At 42.4% G+C, this 18,333-nt stretch overlaps 1 protein-coding gene across 2 annotated transcripts in view; it reads right to left on the bottom strand.

The window, feature by feature from the left end:
• crocc2 (ciliary rootlet coiled-coil, rootletin family member 2) overlaps positions 1-18,333 on the bottom strand; it is a 70,457-nt gene that overhangs the window by 12,977 nt on the left and 39,147 nt on the right. For both annotated transcript variants that reach the window (XM_056246305.1, XM_056246306.1), the window contains 13 exons: positions 17,886-17,992; positions 17,232-17,438; positions 15,679-15,775; positions 15,112-15,201; positions 14,751-14,891; positions 14,201-14,400; positions 10,456-10,638; positions 9,780-9,924; positions 8,823-8,969; positions 2,328-2,558; positions 1,203-1,396; positions 686-813; positions 165-334 (listed from right to left, as the gene is read on the bottom strand). In XM_056246305.1, coding sequence (XP_056102280.1) covers positions 165-334; positions 686-813; positions 1,203-1,396; positions 2,328-2,558; positions 8,823-8,969; positions 9,780-9,924; positions 10,456-10,638; positions 14,201-14,400; positions 14,751-14,891; positions 15,112-15,201; positions 15,679-15,775; positions 17,232-17,438; positions 17,886-17,992 — 2,040 coding nt within the window. The remainder of the gene's footprint in view (positions 1-164; positions 335-685; positions 814-1,202; positions 1,397-2,327; positions 2,559-8,822; positions 8,970-9,779; positions 9,925-10,455; positions 10,639-14,200; positions 14,401-14,750; positions 14,892-15,111; positions 15,202-15,678; positions 15,776-17,231; positions 17,439-17,885; positions 17,993-18,333) is intronic.

The raw sequence follows: 18,333 nt of genomic DNA, 5'->3' as shown, positions 1-18,333 counted from the left end.
AATATGACTTAAAGGATGAATCATTTGTACGAAAAAACGGAACTAAATCAAGTCAATTATAAATAGTACTGATATGCTGTCAAACCAAAGATTCACACCCCTCACAAATACACATCAATTGTGCCAATTGGGACGGTACCTAAATGTCAAAATTTCAGGGATACCTTGCGATTTCGCTCAGTATGCAGTTGTTCCTGATGGCTTTGCTGTGTTGTTATGAGGGTTTGTTGTGCGTTTCTTTCGGCCAGAGCAAGCTTTAACTCTAAAGCCTGTTTCTCCTGCAAAGCCCGGGACATTTGCTGCTCTAGTTCACCATGAATACTAGACAGCTCACCTGTGCAAAGAGAAGAACAAGTATACTCAGAGGAGAAACATGCTTTGTAATGAAAATATACATTAGGGACACACTGAGTTCACATGCTGGATACATGAAATTATAATGCTCTTTGGAATCATCATCACACAATATATGGTGACAGCACCAACACATAAATAGTACAGTGTGGATGCTATCTGTGAGGGGACTTTGTTAAGCTCTAGAGAGAACCTCGGCTGACCCCTCAGCTGTTCTCCAGTTCTGGGCTAAATATACGGGCCCCTTGTGAACTATAGCTGGGGCCCAATGGCCAGTAGGCTCAGCCAAGTCAATGAGAGAGGGATAGAGGCTCCCTGGAGAGACACTCACGCGTCAAAGTCTCGTTAGCCTGCTGTAGACTAGCGTTCTCTTCCTCTAGCCTAGTCCGGTCAGCCTCTAGCGATGAGGCCAGTTCCTGCCTGTCCAACAGGCCTGACTCTAGAGACTCTCTGTCAACCCTTAGTAATGGAAAAAGCAAAAGAGATGGTGAAAAAATACAAAATAATAATAATGAGTTGTGTTTATTGTAGTTAATGAACATCTTTAAAAGGTTGTTTCTTTAGCTAACATCCTTCAAAATGAGATGTTCTGCAGAAGATTTACACAGAAACACACAGGCTTAATCTCACGGTGATACTCTCACAGAAGAGACTTAGTGAAACTAGGAAGAGCTACATGATTGAAAAGGCCCAATTGATAATTACTCACAAAAAAAAAAACCTAGCTGAAAACACAGGTGTTTTACTTTCCCTGCCAACCTCCAACATTAATACAAACACTTAGCCCATATAAACACATTAATACACCAAATCCTACTTGCACTAAACAGTAACACACATTGACTCACCGCAGAGCAGCCAGGTCTTGGGCCAGGGCCTTGGATTTACGTTGCTCTGAGGCGAGTTGCACTGTGAGATTGCCTTTGTCTCTTGCCAGTTCATCTCTCTCTTTGCAAGTCTTCTGCAGCGAGGCAGCGCTCAGCTCCATTTCTCTACGACATGCGCTTAATTGTTCCTGCATGGCTTGCTTCTGCTTACTGACCTACACAAAACATACACATGTACATGGAAGCATTTATATATGAATGTTCACATATACCTTTTTTTTTTTTTTTGTGACAAGAAAGAACATTTCCATTCAGAAGAAATGGACAGGAAATCCACTGTTGGCTGATAGTAAATCAACGTCATGATTATGAATCACTCAGACAATAACTAATAGTTCGGTGGATTGTCAATCACGTCAGATCCTGGATTATGCCAGTAACTGACCACTTAGGAACAGCGTGCTGTCTAAATATTGTCCTGATATGTTAAAACTTCCCCCACTGAGCCTCCACTAAACCGTTTTGCTAGCAAACCAAAGGAAATTTTAGTTCAATTTACTGCCAAGCATGTCAACTGAAAAAGCAGCAAGTTAAACAGGGAAAGGTTGCAAATAATGTACTGTACTAATACTTTACTATATATTCAAGACTGTGTAAAAATGAAGATGGCATTAAGTTCCAGTGATTTATATCAACTTAAAAACACTACAGTTTTAACATAGTGACACCTCTGTAAAACATTACTGTAGGTGTAGACAAAAGAGAATTACACACTGTCTGTTACAAAGCTGCTAGCAGACAGATCAAGCTTATGATTTACGGCTTTTCTCACTTATTCTCTCTCACTGTGATGTTGCCCGTCTGTAATATCTATCTCTCTAGGCATCCTGTCCTTCATTTGTACTCAAGATCCCCTTCGCCTCCCCCATTCAATTCCTTCGCCACTCATAAAACACACACTTGGGCCAAGATTCATATTTGGATCTCTTAGAGGAAGGTGTTGAGTACCATGGCAGATGGGTCCAATATCTTCCCTTGGCTTTTTAATGTGACAACAAGACCCATCAGAGCACAGCTGAGAGCTGTGAATCATGCTGGGTAATGGGGCACACACCCACTCGTTTTGTGAGGATGAGAGCGGCTGACCTGGGCTTGTTGCTCGAGGGCTGAGTTTTTCTCCCTCTGCAGGATGTTGTACTCCGCATCTAGGGTCACTCGGGCCTCTTGGAGGTGAATGTGTGAGGCCTCTAGGCCACGCTTCTCTGCTGTCAGGTCTAATAGCTCCTGCTGAAGTCGAGCTAGCTCCTCTCTGACTGTTGCTCGCTCTTGCTCTGCCTCCCGCCTGCGTTCGCCAAGCTCTGACTTTTCGGCCTCGACCTGGAAGCAGATAGATCAAAAACAATATCTTTATGATAAATATGATGATAAATATGAAAAGACCAGCCTTGCTGTTGTGATGTGGATTCTGTTATGTTAGTGTCCATACCAGGCTCTTCCTTTGTCAACCAGCTTTACAGGAAAAGTTGTTTCAAAATGTACGCCATAAACAAATTAGGGCTATCAAAATAAACGAATTAACTGATACTGTCACGGTTCATGAATTCACTGTCTCTCTCTCGTCTCGCGTGCTGTTGTGTGTGTGTGTGTGTCTGTGGGCGTGGTCACTGATCATTGATGATCAGCAGCGCCAGCTGGCTTCAATTTGTTTGTCCCTTTGAATGTTCAGTAACTGGTGTCTCATGTTGTCAGATCGTTGTGGTTTTCCTGGTGTGTTTCCTGTTCCTGTGTTCGTGTTGGATTGTGGATTCCCTGTGTCGTCGTCGTTCTCGTTGGATTTTCCGCACCTTCACTGGATCACCGAGCACCGTCATGAGGGACATTCACGGGATCAGAGCACCAGCACCAGTCGTCCACCGAGGTCCCTGCGTCACCATCCATCCTGCGTTGGTGTCCGCCCGACTGTCTACTGTGTTGGCTGTCGTCTGTGTTTTGTGCCTTCTGACCTCCTTGTCTGTGCACTTTAATAAAGAGCGTTATTGCATTTACATCCTGTTACTGTCGTCCGTTACAGAACGATCTGACCACATTATGGATGTAGCAGGCACCACGAGTTGGGACGAATTTGCTTCTCGGAGCATCGCAAGAATGGACACCCAAGAGGAGAGCATCTCCAACACAGGTCGGGCGGTCCAAGCGCTTGTGACGCAGGTGTCCGAGCTCACCCAACAACTTCAACAACTAAGAGTTCCCACTGCGCCACCCACACCGCCCGTTCAGCCCATTCCACCAGAGCCGCACCATCAGCGTGAACCCCGACTACCCACGCCAGAGGGTTATGCAGGTGAACCAGAGTATTGTAGAGCATTTCTGACTCTGTGTTCAATGCATTTTTCATTACAGCCGCTGACGTTCAACCAGGAACAGACCAAAGTGGCATTTGTCCTCACGCTGCTATCGGGGAAGGCGGCTCTCTGGGGAACGGCAGTGTGGGAGAATCAAGACCCATGCTGCGCCTCGTTCCGGGCACTCTCCGAGGAGATGAGAAGGGTTTTCGATTGTGCGGTAGCAGGTAGGGAGGCGGCCAGACTACTCGCTGATCTCCGCCAAGGTAACGGCTCGGTGTCGGAATATTCCATCCAGTTCCGCACCCTGGCTGCAGAGTGCCGATGGAACGAGGAGGTGCAGTGGGACAGATTCCTGCATGGGTTGGCTGATCGTGTCCAGAGAGAGATTTATATGCTGGACCTTCCACCCAGCTTGAATGGACTCATTGAACTGGCGCTAAGAGTTGATGCTCGGCTGAGCAGAATGGGTCGCTTCCAGCAGAACCATCCATTTCGCGGCACGGAGACCCTGCGCGCCGACAACCTGGACACGGTCAGCCCCGTATCCGATCCCGAGCCCATGCAGATGGGTAGAGCTCGGCTTTCCCGGGAGGAGAGAGAACGGCGGGGATCCCAAGGACTGTGTTTGTACTGTGGGAAGGCGGGCCACTTCATCCACTCATGCCCGGTAAAAGATCAAGCCCGGTAGTAACAATGAGGCTACTTTTGAGTGGGATCTCCGCCGAGAAGACCTCATCATCACTATCATCATCTACTCTCCTCCCGGTAAGACTAAGGTGGGCGACCCACACGCATGACACTAAGGCTTTACTGGATTCGGGGGCAGAAGGTAATTTTATGGACTCTGGACTGGCTCAACGTCTTCACATTCCTGTCTCCCCTCTCACGCACAAGATTTCCGTCAATGCCCTCAATGGACAACAACTTCCCAACATTTCACACGCTACTGAAGCCATCACTCTCACCACATCTGGCAACCACACTGAGACAATAACATTTCTTCTCATGGACTCACCACTCGCACCTGTTGTACTTGGCCACCCCTGGCTTATACAACATAACCCCAGAGTCTATTGGGGTCACAATTCTGTTTCTATGTGGAGTAATACGTGTCACAAGTCATGTCTAGTGTCAGCGTGTTCGTCTGTACCCCGTCTGTATTTCAGGAGGAGATACTTCTCTTCCTCCACATCGTCCCTATGACTGTGCCATAGACTTAGTGCCAGGTGAGTCTCTGCCGAAAGGCAAGTTATATTCCCTTTCTGTTCCAGAGAGGGAATATATTTATAAATATATTTCTGATTCCCTAGCATCCAAATTCATTAGACCTTCCTCATCTCCAGCGGGGGCGGGGTTCTTTTTTGTGGGAAAGAAGGATGGATCTCTGCGACCGTGTATTGATTACCGAGGGTTGAACAACATCACGGTAAAGAATACTTATCCTTTGCCGTTGATGTCTTCAGCCTTCGAGCGATTACAGGGAGCATCCATTTTCACAAAATTGGATTTACGTAACGCTTATCATTTGGTTCGCATAAGGAAGGGTGATGAATGGAAGACCGCGTTCAATACCCCCAGGGGGCACTTTGAATATTTGGTCATGCCGTTCGGGCTGTCCGACTATGGCTGACCAATTCATATATGTCTACCTGGATGACATATTGATTTTTTCATCTTCTCTCCAGGGACACGTTCAGCACGTCAGACGAGTGCTTCAGAGGTTGCTAGAGAATGGGCTTTTTGTCAAGGCGGAGAAATGCGTTTTTCATGCACAGTCTGTTCCTTTCCTAGGGTACATCGTCTCGTCTGAGGGATTGCGTATGGATCCTGTAAGGTTAAGGCTGTGATAGATTGGCCAAGTCCAGATTCCCGTAAGGCCCTACAGAGGTTTCTGGGATTTGCCCATTTTTATCGGCGTTTCATTCGCAACTTCAGCCAACAAGCCGCACCTCTGACTGCCTTGACCTCACCCAGAATGACGTTCCGGTGGTCTGATACAGCCGAGGCTGTATTTGCCAAACTTAAGAGCCGCTTCGTTTCGCCTCCCATCCTCGTTGCCCCTGATCCATCACGTCAGTTCGTGGTGGAGGTCGACGCATCAGAGGTGGGGGTAGGAGCAGTACTCTCCCAACATTCTTCCACAGACGACAAGATGCATCCTTGCACGTTTTTTTCTCATCGTTTATCACCTGCCGAACGTAATTATGACATTGGTAACAGAGAGTTGTTGGCAGTCAAATTAGCGCTGGAAGAATGGCGTCACTGGTTAGAAGGGTCAGGGGCACCTTTTATTTTATGGATCGATCATAAGAACCTATAAAATATCAGAACCGCCAAAAGACTCAACTCTAGGCAGGCTCGGTGGGGACTTTTTTTCGGATGTTTTGACTTTTCTCTTTCGTACCGCCCGGGTTCCAAGAACATCAAACCCGATTCTTTATCTCTAATTTTTGACCAATCCGAACGCCTGTCTACTCCCGAGTGTATTTTACCCGAGACGTTAGACGTTAGTCTCCACTCTCAGATGGGAGGTCGAATCGAAGGTCATGAAGGCCTTGGAAGGGGTAACGCCTCCGCCCGATTGCCCACCGAATCGCTTGTTTGTGCCAGAAGAGTGTCGGTCCAACGTTATTCAGTGGGGGCATTGTTCCAGCGTGGCGTGGCCTGTCATCCAGGAGTTAATCGCACCAATTTTTTGGTAAGGCTTTTGGTAAGGTATTCTGGTGGCCACTTATGGCTCGTGACATCCACAGTTTTGTCTTGGCTTGCTCGGTTTGTGCCACTGGTAAATCCTCCAATCGACCCCCAGATGGGTTACTCCAACCGCTGTCTGTCCCTTCGAGACCCTGGTCCCACATTGCGCTAGATTTTATTACCGCCCTCCCAGGGCAAGACGGTCGTTTTGACCGTCGTGGACCGGTTCTTGAAGACGGCTCATTTTATTCCCTTGCCCAAATTACCCTCCGCCAAGGAGACAGCGGTAACTGTTGTAGATCACGTCTTTCGCTTACATGGCCTCCCGATAGAGTTTTGTAAGTTACTGGGGGCGACTGTCAGTCTTTTTTCGGGGTTCCATCCCCAAAGCAATGGTCAAACCGAGAGAGCCAACCAAGATTTGGAGAGAGTGTGCGATGTTTGGTTTCCAAGAATCCTTCCTCCTGGAGTCAACAACTTTCAATGGTGGAGTACGCCCACAATTCGTTACCAGTGTCATCCACGGGCCTTACTCCGTTTGAATGTAGTTTAGGTTACCAGCCACCAGTTTTTGCCAGTACGGAATCCGAGGTCGCGGTCCCCTCCGCTCACGCCTTCGTCCAGAGGTGTCACCACACTTGGAGTAGAGCCCGTGAGACTCTTCTCCAAGTGGGGGCGCGCACCAAGGCTAAAGCCGATCGCCAAGCCTCCCATATACGTCGTTGGTCAAAAAGTGTGGCTTTCTACTAAGAACATTCCTCTCCGGTCTGTATCTAATAAGCTTGCTCCTAAATTTATCGGCCCGTTTCCTGTCACCAAGATCATTAGTCCGGTGGCAGTCCGACTCAAACTTCCTCCTGCGTACAGGAGAATTCATCCCGCCTTCCATGTGTCAAAGATTAAACCTGTTTCATGCATGCATTAATCCACCAGTCCCGGTCCCCGGTCCTTCTAAATAAAAGAGCCAATCACCAAATGGTAGAGTCATTAACAGATTACTTGGTCTTGGATGCCTGAAATAGCTGTGTTGGCAGTGTTGGGGGTAGTAACTCATTACAAGTAATGCGAGTTACGTAATCAGATTCCTTTTTGAAGTGACTAGTAAAGTAACACATTACTTTTAAATTTACAAGAAAATATTTGAGTCACTTTTTCATTTATTCCCATTAATGAAATGAGTTCCCATTTATTTACGGACACATCTTTTGTCCCCAAGTTGAGAGAAATCGGAAGTAAGTGCAGAGGCGTTGTGTGCGCTGTCGCTGTGTAAACTAAACATGATGTTTATTGCCATTCTAGACTAAATGTGAGCAGGCATTTACTCATTTTACTGGCAGAAAAAACAGATTCAGCATTCCTCAAAATGAATAAAAACAGCGACATGCAGACTCAGAATATTATGCAAAACTGCAATAATTAAATATGTTAAATAACACAAATATACTTTATGTATATATCTCACTTTATTAACCAATGTCTTTGCTGCCGACCTTTCGATGATTCACTTCAACCACACTAATAAGTATAAATTACTTAAATTAAATATCACATTTTGTGATCTTTCATTCTTTTTTTGCTGAAGAGGCTGCATCCATCCTGCATCCATCTTTTTTCTGGGGTTGTTATGTTATTAAAAAAACAAACAAACAAACAAACAAACAAATAAGCAAGCCCAGCCCATGAGAAAAAGTAACGCAAAAGTAACATTACTTTCCATAAAAAGTAATGAAGTAACAAAACAAGTTACTTTTTTAGGGAGATTTTTCTTTTTTAAAAGTAACTTTCCCCAACACTGCCCAGAGGCATTACAAATATAGCTGCAGAGTGAACAGAAGCTGCTTTTCCACCATCGGGCCAAACCGTTCTCTTTGCTTAACAGTTCCATCCCATGCTGATCCGGCCCAGCCGGTACGGATATAGTTTAATTTTCTACTGTGGGGATGACAAGTGACCAATACTGAGTTTGCGATGTCACTACACGCATTCTATCATCACGGTTCAGCACGTGCCCGTTAGTTGAACATGCTGAAAATTGGGGGCTGAGAACAGTTTTTATTTGCGCTGTGCTGAACCAGCTCAAGTGGAAATATAACTGGAACCGTTCATTACTGTTCTCAGAACCGTTCGACCCGACGGTTGAAAAGTGGCTAGACTTTCCCTGTGTAGATTTTGGCCGCGTGCGATTTAATTCAGTTAGAAAATACAGAATCTGTTCATTATTTATTTTTTTATATTTGTATGTTGCATATAAATGTATTCATTTAGCAGATGATTTTACCAAAACAACTTACACATGAGAATAATAAAAGCATTTATTTAAAATTGCATGACATGCTGGAAGGAAAATGTGTCCACTGTGTTTTATATGCACACATATATTACAATATATGACGTCTTCACAAATTGCTGAACCAAGTAATTACCTCTCTTATTTTCTTTCCTTGAAAAGGAACTGAATGAGTTAACTATAAAAAAAATTAGATATAGATAGAATACAGATAGAATCAAGATAGAATACTTATCTATAGTTGGCCGTAAAACAAACAAACAAACAAACATAATGAGTAACACTATATACACTATACAGTTCCATCACACTGACCTGTAGGAGAAGACGGTTCAATTCGACTTTATCTTTAGCCAATCCCTCACTCAGTGCTCCCATCTTGGCCAGGGAGTCCTGTAGCGCTGCATCTTCACTTCGTAGTTTAGTGAGCGCCAGTTCCTGCTCAGAATTCTGGGCCTCGGCCTATAGGGAGGCAGTACAAACATCAGTGGGAAGTTTGGCTACATACAATCATTAGCTACCAAGTTCACGTAACCGGCATTTATTTTGTAATCAGCGGTCAGGGTAAAATATGTTTTCAGAGCTGTTTAATAGTACTGGAGATCAACCATTACATTTTGTCCCCAGAATGACCTGTGGCAAAACTGAGGAAGTGTAGAAAAACTGTAAGCTTGACAGAGCAAGTGATGAAAAATCTTACAAAGGCAGTTTTACATGGTAAATATAAACCACTACAAATAAGCAGAGCTACATTACTCACCCAAGGTCAAAGTAAACTGAGTTTCCAGTAATTCAACAACTGAGTTGGACATTTGACAGGGAAAAAACTCTGTATTTACTTAATGGATAAATAATGCAAAACTGGGTAAACAGTTTTATGACTGGATGTAATTCACTGTAGGAACCATGGAGGTGAGAACAGTTTTATACAGACTTAGATCAGGTGTTGTTAAGATGAATGAATGAGTGAATATGTGAATGAATGAATTATGTAAATACAGTATGTGAATAAATAAGTGACTGAGTGAGAGAGGTTGAAGATAATGTGTTATGGAGTGACATTGAAAAAATGGAGTGAATGAGCATTTTGAGAGAATATGACTAACGTGAAAAATGAAAATGTGTGAGTGTATGCAAAAGTGATGGAGTGAGTGAATTAATAAGTGAGCAGGTGAGTGAGTGTGATGGAACGAATGAGTGGGAGTAAATGGATGAGTGAAGAAGTGGGCAGGTTAGTGAATGTGCATTTTGTGTGAATGTGTAGAGCAGTACCCTAGAGAGAGCCTGTGCGAGACTGCTCTTTTCGTCCTCTAGAACCTCTTTCTGTAAAGTCAGCTGACTCAGAGCTTCCTTTAGTGTGACCAGCTCTTTACGCACATCTGAGTGTCTCAACTCCAACTGCTCCAGAGTGTGTCGTCTGTACAAAACAATGCACACAAATTGTCAAGACATAAATATCTATATCTGTATCTTTTCGATCTGTAGATACAGGCAAGACAGCGCAAAAACAAATGGAAACCTAAGCACACTATTGCGGAACAACCAAATCAGCCTCATGACAAACTATACACACAAACAAAACATAATATTAATGTAAACACATAGGTATATGCACATACTCGTGTACACAATACAAGCAGATATCCTTCTATAAATACACATTTCCTCATCTGAGCAGTAAAAAAAAAAGAAGAGGTTAAAAATCACATCCAAAACCATTCGCATCCATATACAGTACATAATAACAGGTTGTTACCTTTGACCTAACCAGTAAAATAAATGCATTATGCATCTTCATGTTCAATTTGAAAAAAATACTATTCTGTCTTGATTCAAGGCTACTTTAAGGACAACATGTGCTAGTGATACTGACTGTAAACAATAGGACAGGGAAATAAACAAGGGCCAAGAAGGAAGTCAAGGGGTTTAAGGTTTCGCAATGCCGTACCCCCTCTCAGATTCAGAGCGCTCTCGAGCCAGCTGCCTCTCCAGGTCCTCCCTCTGCTGCCTGAGGAGGTCTCTCTGCCTCTGAACATCCAGAGAGGAGCTTCGCAAACCTTCCTGTTCTGATTGTGCGCATTCCAGCTGCTGCTTCAGGGCTAAGAACTGCCTCTCAAACTCTCCTTTTTCACTAGGAAGGGAGAAAGAAAGCGACAGTTGTGGTGGGGTATGTAGCTGTTCAAGGATGTAGGTTTGATTTTGGACATAAAAGCAGTTTTCAGCCACGGAAAAAATCTGAAATTTATTCAGGTTTTTAGTCTACATTGACTTAACCGCCATAATGACGCTACATCACATCCATGTTGTTAAATGTTTAGATACTGTATTTCAGCAAACAGTTTGCTTTATACAGTACATTCAGTTTAACAGAGGGTAAACTTTATAATTCAACTGAACTGTGCAAGTGCATTTTAAATACTTAAGTGTTATGTTCTTCCTCCATCCATGCAATACATGTCATTTAATGAGCGGGGGTTTCTAATATATTACTTTAACTTCTCAGGTAATGTCAAAGGTATGACCCATTTAAGGTGGAGTTAAGCCTATTATCCTTATATACTCAAGACTTGTTTAGGAGAGTTGAGAGTAGAGAAATTTGAGCCAGGATGCTCAAGGGATTTCAAGGGAAAAAGCTATATTTTTTTTTATCTCAATGAGACTTTTCCCGGTTAAAAGTAAAAAAAAACAATAAAACCCATAAGACACTGATGGACACCGTGGCTATATATGAATATATTGTAATTGTTTGTTTGATCAAAATTATTGTTAGGGAAAATGCAGTAGTTGTTTGATATTGGTAGAGACATGTCCCTACCAAATTTAAAGCCTTCGGGCTATACGCATTAGTTTGAGCCTCTAAATTTGGACTAAATTTGGGTTCCACTAAATTTGTACTACAACTACTAAAAAGATGTGAGTTTGAATGCTTGATGAATGAGAATCATAAATCATGAACCTCTGTTGCAGAGGCGTTTCTTCCGAGGAGGCAAGGGAGGCAGTGCCTCCTTAAAAAATTGGATGAGAAAATAATCCATATTATAAAAATAAAACAACGCAAATATTATAAAATGTGACATTCAAATTTTTATAAGAACGCTCGTTTTTCCAAAGGAACACTGTCCAACAGCAACACCAGCAGGTAAAGTTACAACAGGAGTCCACGTCTCTTTTGCCTCCCCTGAGCCCATTGAGTTTTAACAGACCCTAAAGTGTGCGGTGGGTTTGATGGGAGGTAAATAAGAATGAAAGGGGGAAAGTCACGTGAGAGGAGGCAATGCCTCCATCAAGCTATGATTGGATATGATTGGTTATGGTTGGATATGATTGGACACGATTGGATATGATTGGTTTGCGCAATAAATCCCGCCTCTTGTTTTCGTGCGCATTCGCAAATCGGTCTGAATGAACAAAATGGGAAGTTAACAGGAAGACTAATTAAAAAGTAAACTCCTCAGCTACTTAGACATCACTGCTTTATGTCACATCAAAAACAGACTTGAAATGTCCAAAAACACATGATGACTGTTTTTTTTTTAGTGAGCAATCAGCTTGGTGAAATAAAAGGCACATTGTGTCTGTGACCAATGTTTACAGAGCTTGATGACTGATGAAAATAAGTTGACTATTAAAAAAAACCAGCTGAACATCAGTTCACAAATAAAACATATTGTTTAAATTGTTATTGCGTTTATTTATTATTTTGGAATAAATGTAAAACTTGATGAGATTTATGCTAGGTTTTAATAAAAAGAACATTAATTGCATAGTATAGTTAATGAATGCAAAATAGAATTGTATTTGGTTTCTCTTTATTAAAGTAATGTTTATTTAACCATGAAAAGGTAACTGGGACATGAATTTACATTTGATATATATCAATATAATATACGTATATACAGGTCCTTCTCAAAAAATTAGCATATTGTGATAAAGTTCATTATTTTCCATAATGTAATGATAAAAATGAAACTTTCATATATTTTAGATTCATTGCACACCAACTGAGATATTTCAGGTCTTTTATTGTTTTAATACTGATGATTTTGGCATACAGCTCATGAAAACCCAAAATTCCTGTCTCAAAAAATTAGCATATTTCATCCGACCAATAAAAGAAGTGTTTTTAATAAAAAAAAAAAAAAAGTCAACCTTCAAATAATTATGTTCAGTTATGCACTCAATAGTCAATACTTGGTCGGGAATCCTTTTGCAGAAATGACTGCTTCAATGCAGCGTGGCATGGAGGCATTCAGCCTGTGGCACTGCTGAGGTGTTATGGAGGCCCAGGATGCTTCGATAGCGGCCTTAAGCTCATCCAGACTATTGGGTCTTGCGTCTCTCAACTTTCTCTTCACAATATCCCACAGATTCTCTATGGGGTTCAGGTCAGGAGAGTTGGCAGGCCAATTGAGCACAGTAATACCATGGTCAGTAAACCATTTACCAGTGGTTTTGGCACTGTGAGCAGGTGCCAGGTCGTGCTGAAAAATTAAATCTTCATCTCCATAAAGCTTTTCAGCAGATGGAGGCATGAAGTGCTCCAAAATCTCCTGATAGCTAGCTGCATTGACCCTGCCCTTGATAAAACACAGTGCACCAACACCAGCAGCTGACATGGCACCCCAGACCATCACTGACTGTGGGTACTTGACACTGGACTTCAGGCATTTTGGCATTTCCTTCTCCCCAGTCTTCCTTCAGACTCTGGCACCTTGATTTCCGAATGACATGCAAAACTGAGCAACAGTCCAGTGCTGCTTCTCTGTAGCCCAGGTCAGGCGCTTCTGCCGCTGTTTCTGGTTCAAAAGTGGCTTGACCTGGGGAATGCGGCACCTGTAGCCCATTTCCTGCACACGCCTGTGCACGGTGGCTCTGGATGTTTCTACTCCAGACTCAGTCCACTGCTTCCGCAGGTCCCCCAAGGTCTGGAATCGGTCCTTCTCCACAATCTTCCTCAGGGTCCGGTCACCTCTTCTCGTTGTGCAGCGTTTTTTGCCACACTTTTTCCTTCCCACAGACTTCTCACTGAGGTGCCTTGATACAGCACTCTGGGAACAGCCTATTTGTTCAGAAATTTCTTTCTGTCTTACCCTCTTGCTTGAGGGTGTCAATGATGGCCTTCTGGACAGCAGTCAGGTCGGCAGTCTTACCCATGATTGCGGTTTTGAGTAATGAAACAGGCTGGGAGTTTTTAAAAGCCTCAGGAATCTTTTGCAGGTGTTTAGAGTTAATTAGTTGATTCAGATGATTAGGTTAATAGCTTGTTTAGAGACCCTTTTCATGATATGCTAATTTTTTGAGACAGGAATTTTGGGTTTTCATGAGCTGTATGCCAAAATCATCAGTATTAAAAAAAAACAATAAAAGACCTGAAATATTTCAGTTGGTGTGCAATGAATCTAAAATATATGAAAGTTTAATTTTTATCATTACATTATGGAAAATAATGAACTTTATCACAATATGCTAATTTTTTGAGAAGGACCTGTATATAATACACACAGACATCTATTAATTAGCTTTGTGAATTGGACTACAAAATGATGTCATGACTAAACAACTCTATAGAAAAATACTAATGTAAAAGTAGAGGGTACAATGTTCAGTAAGAAACTCTTTTGTGCAGGTTACCTTGGCATTGAACAATGGCATCCTTTATTAAAGTGCCTAATTCAATCAGCAGCAGACTCTACCTGGTTACTATGCCCAGTGAGGTGCGGTATCTCTGGGCATCTCTTGTGCTGTCCTCCTCAGCTCTCTCCAATAGTTGGTTCTCTTGCTGCATTTCCTGTATTCTTTGTTCCAGGCTTCTGATTTCATCTTCCCCCACATGCAGCTGATCTCGCAAGGTGGCAACCTGCTCTTGGGAAGCTTCTAGACGTGCTTGCTGCTCCTTTGGGTGGATAGACATTGTCATTTAGTTGTGTACATAAATTACATACTCTTTGTGATAGCAGAGTAAACTATTTGGGAGACACAATTAGCGACCTAATGATGTTATGAAACCGTATTTAGTTTTCGTATTTAAAGTGTGTCATTTCTGTACCACTAGCGGGACTAAACAGAATATATGTTTCCAGAAAACAAACAGTCTTGCCACAAACCAAAACCAATGGTTGAGCCAATGTTGCTATGTTGGGCTAGTCGGTTTGCTAAAAAAAAAAAAAAAAATTCCCTTCATCCATGAATTAGGGGTGTTGACACCTGTGTCATTTAAGGATGGTGTACAGGAGGTTTGCAAACCTGAATATGTGCCTGTCGCTGTAAGAGGGCTCTCTGCACTGCTATCAGAATGCTGTCTCGTTGAGAAGAGGAAATAGATCTTCCTAAAACAGAGTGGTGCTCCTCTCTTGATGACTCTGAGGAACCCTCTCCACAAACCACCTAACAGAGAAAACAAGAGATGAGTTAATATTTCTGAAATATCACATTACAATATTTTATCATTAATGAATGTAGTTACCACAAGATTTGATTTGAATTTAAAATCCATGACCCTTTTCAAGCAGCCCCTCTGCATTATGTCTTGATTTACGCTAATATCAATAACTCTCGTCATGTTAAGTACATCTGGCCCAAAATATCATGATCATGTTTAGAAAACCTGATTAATGTTGTGGAGTATCTGTTGCAGACTGCTGATCTCGCTGCGCAAGGCATCCCTCTCAGTTCTGTCTTCGGACCGATTTATTTCCTGTGCAGGAAAGCATTCAAGTCAAAGTGCAGTTTCTTAATAATAATAATAATAATAATAATACGTTTATTTTATATAGCGCCTTTCAGAAAACTCAAGGTTGCTTAACAATAAAGTACAAATAAACATGACAGAAACATGGCATAGAAACAATACAAACAAATTGAGATGGATAACATAATAGATAGTGGTATAAACATAGAAATCAGATCATAGAGTCCGGGGTCGGGAAACAAGTAGCAAAAAGATATGTTTTAAGGTGGGTTTTGAAATCGTGTAATGGTGAAAGGTCGCAGATGTGTTGGGGAATAAACTTCCAGGGAGTTGGGGCAGCGGTACAAAAAGCCCTTCCACCAAACGATGATAGTTTGTGCCTAGACAACCACATCCAGACAATTAAGGAAGTGATAGAGTTTATCACTACCCTTCCCAATTAATGATTCTAGCAACACATTATTCTACTGTATCACTGCTCACCATCCTGTCCAGGCTGCTCCGCAGTGCTGCCAGATTGCTCTCCTTGTCACTGTTCTGTGCCCGGAGCTGCTTCACCATTTCACCCAATTCCAGGATTCTGCACAGATATGCACATGTTAGGCTTTGCATATCATAATATTAAAGTATCATAAAAGTGGATCATATGACTTGTTTGCAGTGTTCCAAGTCTTCTGCAGTGTTCCAAGTCTTCTGAAGCCAAATGAAAGATTTGTGAGAAACAGACTGAAATTAGGCCATCATTCACTAAAAATCTTGGCATCCATAAAATCTCTCTTTGACACATTTATGTGAGAAGTAGCAATGTCCAATTCAATATTGAACTGTTTTAATTTATCCATTGATCTGATTCACAAAACTGGGCTGAGATATTAGTTCACAAATCAGACTGAAATGATTCTCAAAGATCCGGTTTCTATTGTTTAGCTCACTGGAAGGGAATATCATCAGTGAATAACAACTTAAATGTTTGTCTGTTTTGTCTATTTAGCTTCAGAAGACTTCAGAATCGTGTGGATCACTTTTATGTTATTTTTGATTAATTTTTTTTTTTTTTTTTGAAGGTTCAAAGCATCAGCTCACATTCATTGAAATTGTGTGGAAAATGAAGAAAGACCATCACAAGTCTTTAGAATTTCTCTTATTGTGTTCCACAATAGAGAGAAAGTCATATATACTAGGTTTGCAGTGACATGAGGGTGTGTAAATGATGATAGAATTAAAAAAAATAATGTGTGTACTACTATTCCTTTCTGAAAAATAGCACACCCTTATTCGATGTTGTACTCTACAAGTTGAAATAGGCATCGACTTTAAGTATGAGGTTCTGAACATGAACACACATACTATCACAATATAAAAAAAAATTGTGCATGTGCGTAACATGAACTCGGTTGAGGCAAAATGATCAAACATTCTATAGTGCACTTATTTGATCCTCATTTGTTTATGGCCCTTTCTTCTCTCTGTAATAAAGCTCAGCTAAAAGTTCATATATCAAAATGGAGAGTGATCTCTGCTCTCTCCATTATAAAACTGTCACTGATGAAAAGATGTAGAAGAGAGAAGCAGCAATGACTCCATTCATCAGAAGACCCCATCCCTGCTCTGTCAGATCCATGGATCCGCTCTCAAAAGAAAGTGTCATGGACCACTGACACATTATACAAGTAATTGAAGAAATGTATACTGAACGGCAAATAAAGAGAGACTTTTTCTCTCTGGTTTTGGCATGCCACATAGTTGGATAGATGAGGCAATCCATGCTGACCTTCCCTGTGTGTCAGCAGCACTCAGGACAATGCACAATGAGTCATCTAGGAGATGTGAGTTAAGGACATCAATACTTCAATTCAAAGCATTGGGATATGTGCTGAAATTTATGACACTGCGAAATCCTTTGAATACGATAATTTAGCCTCAGTTGCCAATACCGTACATGTTTATTACAGCATGCTCCTCAAGCACGATGACACTTGTATATCATTGGTGAAAAATGAATGGGACGTGTGCGTAAACAGACAGACATGTTGTACCTGGAGTTAAGTTCTACTTTCTCTGCATCAAAGCGGGCCTGCAGCTGCATAGCCTCTCTCAGCTTGTCTCTTAGTTGATTCTCTAGTGCTGATACTCCGCTGCTAACGGGGGAACAAGGCTGGCTGATGCTATCCTCCAAATTCACACAGGCCGTATGAAGACGACGGCCAGCCACCGTACACTCGGCTCGCATGTCCGATAGACTCCTGTAAAGCACAAAACAACTGTTACAACCAGCAGGAGCAATGAACTTTCCTCACACAACAATTTCCTTACGTTCCCAAGGAAATGTGTTTCGTTCAAAACTGACGAGAGCCAGATGGCTGAAACTATATTGTGATCTGGGAATAAACTCTTTGAACGGTAAGTAAGGGTCGTGAACATTTTCTCCGCTGTCCATGTGTTGAGTAATCCACATTACAGCAAATTACTCAACAATGATCACAGCATTTACACAGGCCGAGCCCTCATCAAGCTTGGCTCTGATGGATGGCTCAAGGCTAATCTGAAGGGCAATCTACCCATCACATTTCCCTTGACGATGCAGTCAGGATGGGTGAGGGGTGACCCAGGTGACCCACTCCGCTTTGATCCCAAGTGGGGATAAATGGTGGTAGAATTGGAAAGAGGTTCTGGCCACAAGCTACACTCACCTGTCAGTGAAGGCCCGCAGCTGAGTGAAAGAGCTCCTTAGGAAGGCAGCCTGGCGCCACAGAGATCGCACACGGGCTTGCTCACGGCTGTTTCGGGAGGTATTCATCTGCGGGAGAGCAACACGGCCATATGGTCGGCAGGGTTGGTAAAGGGGGGGGGGGGGGGGGGGGGGGCAAAGAGTGTGAGGTTAAAGATGTCTCCATTATTAATGCACACATATGAAAAATAATGAATGCACCCACACATACAAGCAGATTTGGACTTCTAGGCACAGACACTCATAGACTCATACACAAACGGTACAGTAAACTTTTCTTGACTGTATGTGGCTGTAAACTACATGAGCTTCTTCTTACGACCAGATGTTTTCACCGAGCAATGAATTCTCGCTCTTTTTTCCAATCGACTGGAATGTTTTCACAGGAAACAACAGCTGAGAAAATCACA

Source organism: Rhinichthys klamathensis, unplaced genomic scaffold (assembly GCF_029890125.1).
Source record: "Rhinichthys klamathensis goyatoka isolate OS25496 unplaced genomic scaffold, OSU_Roscu_1.1 h1tg000036l_1, whole genome shotgun sequence".
Classification (NCBI taxonomy): domain Eukaryota; kingdom Metazoa; phylum Chordata; class Actinopteri; order Cypriniformes; family Leuciscidae; genus Rhinichthys; species Rhinichthys klamathensis.
The sequence above is the reverse complement of the archived record's forward strand: the minus strand, read 5'-3'. Positions and strand labels throughout refer to the sequence as shown.